Raw genomic sequence first — 6,000 nt, 5'->3', positions numbered from 1 at the left:
AATCCGAAGCAGGCTTCAGGCTCTGAGCTGTCAGCACAGAACCCAACGCGGGCTCGAACTCACGCACTGCGAGATCATGACCTGAGTCAGATCATGACCTGAGCCGAAGTCGGATGCCTACCTGACTGAGCCACCCAGGCGCCCCTCCCCCGCCCCCTGCTCTTCTTTAAGTCTTCTTTTAAAGATATTCGAATCTCTCTACATGTCATGGCCACCCTGCTCATCCATTCTCTTCTTCTGAGGCTCTTTTCTGCTTCTCATCCTTGGCCTCTTTGTTTCCCCAGTCCTTTCCCCTGGGCAGATCCCGCCTCCTCAGTGTCCACTGTCTCCCCCATCCCCATGGAACCTTTGCTGACTGTCCCACCCAGTGGCTCTTCCTGCTCTGAAGCACCTGCCATCTCTCCCACTGCTTCGTGTCCCTTTATAAGGGACCCTGTCTGGCAGTTGTCCTCCTCTTCCCTGAATCCCTGGTGGTGGCTGTTCTCTGCTGATGATCTCTCAAGTACTGGCCAGGGAGTGGTAACCTGGGGAAGGTGAGAGGTTGGCTCATGGCTAGAGGATGCTAGGGAGCCAAGCCTGGCTTCCTTGATGGCTGTGTTCCCATCCTGGCCCTCCTGGCTCATGTGAGTGGCTGCAGTCTGGAGTTCCTCGGTGGGGGGGGAAAAGGGTATTTCTCCATAGCCTCTTCTGAGATGTTATGTAGACAATCTGCCTCCTGAGTGAGGAGAATCGTCTGCTATCCTTTTTCATGTCCCTTGACTCTGTGGTTGGTCTCTGGGGGTATTGAGAAGGGAGAGCCCCTGACGGAGGGTCTTTTCATCCCCCTGGCACCATTCGGCTGGCCGTCTATTCTGAGGTAGTCATCACGTTTGAGGTAATGGTGGAACTGACTGGCTCTTTCAGGACAGACTTTTTGCCACATCTGCACTGGGTGGGGGTGAGTAATGAGTGCAGATTACCGTGGTTCAGACTTTGGTAGTAGACGTGGCAGATGAAGTTTTATTATTTTATCCTAGAAACATCTGGCTGTGAGGACTTGATTCCTGTCCTCACCAAACTCACAGTAATCGGCTTCAATTGGCAGTTTATACAAAGGCTGGATCTCTCCACTGAGCAGAATGCTTGGGCCTCCTGCCAGTGACACTTGGGAAACCCAAGCACTCACCAGAAGGTAGCTTGGTGAGCAGAAATTACAGGAGGAAGGGTTCATCCAGGCTCTGGTAGACACTGCAGAGTTAAATTACTCTCTATATGTTAACTTTTCAGGCAATCCAAGTATTCAGGTCTGACATATACAGATATTCTCTCCTTTAGAAACTGGAGACATTGTCCTTGTGACACATTCTTAGCTTCTAATAAGATGCTTTCTTCATTAACTTCACATGGTTACCAAGCACAGTCCAACTTATGTTAGCTGCATTTCTGTGTGTTTGCATCTCATCCATAATCTGGCCAACCCAGAGGGCTGGAGGGCTTGTTTCTGGGAATGTGTCTGTACGTGGCTGCTCCCACGCTGTGTGTGGGTTCTTGGGGGAGCATGTTTCCAGGCTGTGTGCTCACATTCTAAGGTTTGGTCTTTTCCAGGGTCTGGAGGCCTCTGCGTTCCTGATGCCTCATGGTACTGACTAATGCACACAGCTGCTGTGGTATCGCTCGTGAGGAACCTCTGTCTTCCCTTCCATCTTTTCCAGCTACTCGCGGAACCGCACTTTTGACACATACATTGGGCAGGGCTACGTGATTGCTGGCATGGATGAAGGTTTACTTGGTGTTTGCATCGGAGAGAAGCGGAGGATTGTGGTTCCCCCTCACCTCGGCTATGGAGAGGAAGGAAGAGGTGAGTGCTGGCTGCTTCTAGGCTGGTTTCAAGTAATCAAAGCTTCTTGAGAGCCAGAATATGGAAGCTGAAGTCCCATTTAAGACTTAAATGTCGGGGCGCCTGGGTGGCTCAGTCAATTAAGCCTCCGACTCTGGCTCAGGTCACGATCTCACAGTTCATGAGTTCGAGCCTTGCATTAGGCTCCGCAGTGTTAGTGCAGAGCCTGCTTTGGTTTCCCTCTCTCTCTGTTTTTCTCTCTGCCTCTACCCCACTTGCATTCTCTCTCTCTCTCTCTCACACCAAATAAATAAACTTAAAAAAAAAAAAAGACTTAAATGTCCAAATAGCTTTGGTTTCTAGACATGCTCTATTCTTTCCTCTTGTCCCCACTACCAGTTTCCCTCTGAAAATTCTTAGTTATGCCAAACTTGGAAGAACTTTGCGATGAACTCTTAGATTCATCAATTGTTAACATCTTGCTATGTTTTTTTTTAAGTGTATTTATTTATTTTGAGAGAGAGAGAGAGAGAGAGGGTGAGAGTGTGCATGATGGGGGGAGGGACAGAGAGAGAGAGAAAGGAAGGAGAATTCCAAGCAGGCTCCGTGCTCTGCATGGAGCACAACTTGGGGCTTGATCTCATAATCCTGAGATCCTGACCTAAGCCGAAATCAAGAGTTGGGCACTTAACCGATTGAAACACCAGGTACCCCAACATCGTGCTATGTTTATTTTCTCTCTCTCCTTACATTTGTTTGTTTGTTTGTTGTTGTTGTTGTTGAGCCATTTGAAAATATATTGCAAACCTCCCCTTATTGATTTTTGGTTTTTAATGATTTTATTGATGTATAATTTATATGCCTTAAAATTTACCCATTTTTTAATTAAAAAAATTTTTTTTAATGTTTATTTATTTTTGAGAGAGAGAGCATGAGCAGGGGAAGGTTAGAGAGAGAGGGAGACACAGAAACCGAAGCAGGCTGCAGGCTCTGAGCTGTCAGCATAGAGCCTGATGGAGGGCTGGAACCCACAGACCGCAAGATCATGACCTGAGCCGAAGTTGGACCCTTAACCAACTGAGCCACTCAGGTGCCCCGAAAATTTACCCATTTTAAGTGTACAATTCAGTGACTTTTAGTAAATGTAGTGAGTTGTGTAACCATCATCCATCTAATCTAATTTTAGAACATTTTTGTCACTCTAATAGCAAACCCCCTTTCGAACATTATACAAATGATACATGTTGAGTTTAGAAAAAAGAAAATACAGGATAAAGAAAGAAAACAAAAATCTCCCACAATCTCACCATGCAGGAATAAACACTGTAATGTGGTAGGCAGAACAGCAGCCCCAAAGATGTCCCTGTGCTATCCCCAGAACCTGTGAATATGTTACCTTTCATGATAAAAGGGATTTTGCGGATGTGACTAAGATGGGGATGTGATTAAGATCTTGAGATGGGGAGGTTATCCTGGATCATACAGGTGGCCTTGATGTACTTAAAAGAGCCTTTGTAAGAGGGAAGCAGGAGGTCAGAGAGAGGGGAAAGTGCTCAGCTGCAGACTTAGAAGTTGGATGAAGGGGTCACAGGTCAAGGAATAAGGGCAGCCACAGAAAGCTGGAAAAGGCGAGGAAACAGATTCTTCCCCAAAGCCTCCAAAAGGAATGAGTCCCTGCCAATACCTCGAATTTAGACCTTTGACCCTCCAGAGTTGTAAGAATAAACCTGCATTGCGTTAAGCCACCAAATTTGTGGAAATTTGTTATAGTAACAATAGGAAACAAATGAAACTAATAGGAAACAACCATGAAGTGAAAATATATATCCACCTAACTAATAAATACTAACAAAAATGGGATTACCTAGGGGCACCTGGCTGGCTCTGTCGGAGGGGTGTGCAACTCTTAATCTCCATGTTATGAGTTCAAGCCCCACGTTGGGTGTAGAGATTAATAAAAAAAATAAATTAACTTTAAAAATGGGATTATCAGAGTGCCTGGGGGGCTTAGGGTGGCTTTCTCAGTCAGTTAAGCGTCTGACTTCGACTCAGTTCATGATCTCATGGTTTGAGAGTTCAAGCCCTGCCTCTGGCTCTGTGCTGACAAGTCGGAGCCTGGAGCCTGCTTCAGATTCTGTCTCCCTCTCTCTTTGCCCCTCCCCCACTCATGCTCTGTCTCAAAAATAAACATTAAAAAAATTTTTTTAAATGGGATTATCTATACATATTTGTAATTTCTCTTCTTCACCTAATTTGTTGTAAACAACTATCTATGCCAACAGGTATTTTTTATGATTGCATAGTATTTCAAGCCGTATTTTCCTTCTTAAGTTTTTTCTCATATATATATATATATATATATATATATATATAGGCATACTTCATTTTATTTCTTTTTGCTTTATAGAATTCCACAGATAGTATTATGTTTTTTTTTTTTTTAAACAAATTGAAGTTTGTGGTGACCCTGCATCAACAAGTCTATCAGTGCCATATTCCCAGCACCATTTGTTCACTTCACGTCTCTGTGTGGCATTTTGGTAATTCCTGGCAATATTTCAAACTTTTCAATGGTTACTATATTTGTAATGGTGATCTGTGATCGGTGATTAAGACTCTGAAAGCTCAGATGATGGCTTACATTTTTTAGCAATAAAATACTTTTAACTAAGATATGCACATTGTTTTTTATAGACATAATGCAATTGCACACTTGATAGGCTGCAGTATAGTGCAGACAAAGCTTTTATACACACTGGGAAACAAAAACATTCATTTGACTCGTGTTATTGTGGTATTTGCTTTATTGCTGTGGTCTGGAACCAGACCCACAGTATCTTAGAGGTATGCCTGTACCATTGTTTGCTAACCTGCTTAGGACTAGTGGATGCAGTATTAATTTTGCTTTTGGATTATTTTTGCTGGTAGGATTCTGCCTGGTTTGGCTGGCTGTATACATTAATTTTGTTCTTCCAACCACTGCTGATAATATGTATCTTCAGAATTTTCTTAGTAGGGTTTATTCAGAGGATCTATGAAGTATCAGGTTGGCTGGAAGCTAGAGTGTACCATGGAGACACTTTCTTTTTTTTTCTCCCGGACTTACGTTCCTGTTTTCAAAGTAAACTCTACCCCCAATGTGGGGCTCAGACTCACCACCCCAAGATCAAAAGTCACATGCTCTACCGACTAAGCCATCCAGGCACCCATTAAATTTCTTTTCTTCTTTTTTTTAAGTTTATTTTATTTTTTATTTTTTTTTAACGTTTATTTATTTTGGAGAGAGAGAGAGAGAGAGAGAGCGAGAGAGCATGAGTGGGGTAGGAGCAGAGAGAAAAAGAGACCCAGGACCAAACCAGGCTCCGGGCTCTGGGGTGTCAGCATGGAGGCCAGTGTAGGACTCGATCCCACCACCCGTGAGATCATGACCTGAACCAAAATCAAGAGTCGGACACTTAACTGACTGAGCCACCCAGGTGCCCCTAAATTTCTGATTTATAAAGTCATACCAGGTCACAGCTTAAGACACGTTCAACAGATCTTGCTTCATGTCCTGTTTGTCAAGTGTCTTGATGCACTGTTGTTTTGTATCATGTAAAATTCTGTTCAGATACATACAGAAATAGACAAATACTTTCCGAGTATTCATGTTTTGTTATGCCCTCAGGATTAATCCTTCGTTTCTCTAAAAATAATATATTGATGGAAAACATTTGCTTAAATTATTTTTTTCCTTTTGGCTTTCTATCAAGTATGAGACAGAGCTCTGCAAAGAATTATATAAGGCTCTGGGAATCATCGGAAGGCTCATAAATTCTGTGGTTATGAGGCTGCTTCATTCCAAACCCTATGTTGCTGTGGGGCAGGGGCACTCAGATATGTACTGTCTAGATGCTCTTGCATGGGGGCAGGGGAGAAGGGCAGGGGGTAGGGGGGCAGCACCTCTGTCTTCTTTTGAATAGCATCTCCCTGGCCTCTTGGTGATGTTTGCATAGGGCCTAATGCTAATTCCTCAGGGACTGACCCAAGAAAGATGTCAGGACATAAAGGAAATTTGGGGTTTCCTCATCACATACCACGGGGCCAAGCACATAGTAAACATTCAATAAATATTTGTGGAAGGAATGAAATACTGGGCCCTCTGTGGGGTTCTCCAGCTCCATTCTTGGCATTTCATTTTGTGG

General features: G+C 43.8%; 2 protein-coding genes across 4 annotated transcripts in view; one reads left to right on the top strand and one right to left on the bottom strand.

Moving 5' to 3' along the window:
• Positions 1-6,000, bottom strand: part of RP9 (RP9 pre-mRNA splicing factor) — a 214,575-nt gene that overhangs the window by 71,688 nt on the left and 136,887 nt on the right. The gene's annotated exons all lie outside the window — the stretch shown is intronic.
• FKBP9 (FKBP prolyl isomerase 9) overlaps positions 1-6,000 on the top strand; it is a 41,806-nt gene that overhangs the window by 22,858 nt on the left and 12,948 nt on the right. Inside the window, exon 6 of the mRNA XM_040472293.1 lies at positions 1,692-1,837. Within this exon, the coding sequence (XP_040328227.1) occupies positions 1,692-1,837 (146 nt within the window). The remainder of the gene's footprint in view (positions 1-1,691; positions 1,838-6,000) is intronic.

This window comes from Herpailurus yagouaroundi, unplaced genomic scaffold (assembly GCF_014898765.1).
Source record: "Herpailurus yagouaroundi ecotype Mexico unplaced genomic scaffold, PumYag 100, whole genome shotgun sequence".
In the NCBI taxonomy this organism is placed as follows: Eukaryota; Metazoa; Chordata; class Mammalia; order Carnivora; family Felidae; genus Herpailurus; species Herpailurus yagouaroundi.
This window is presented reverse-complemented; position numbering and strand designations above follow the sequence as displayed.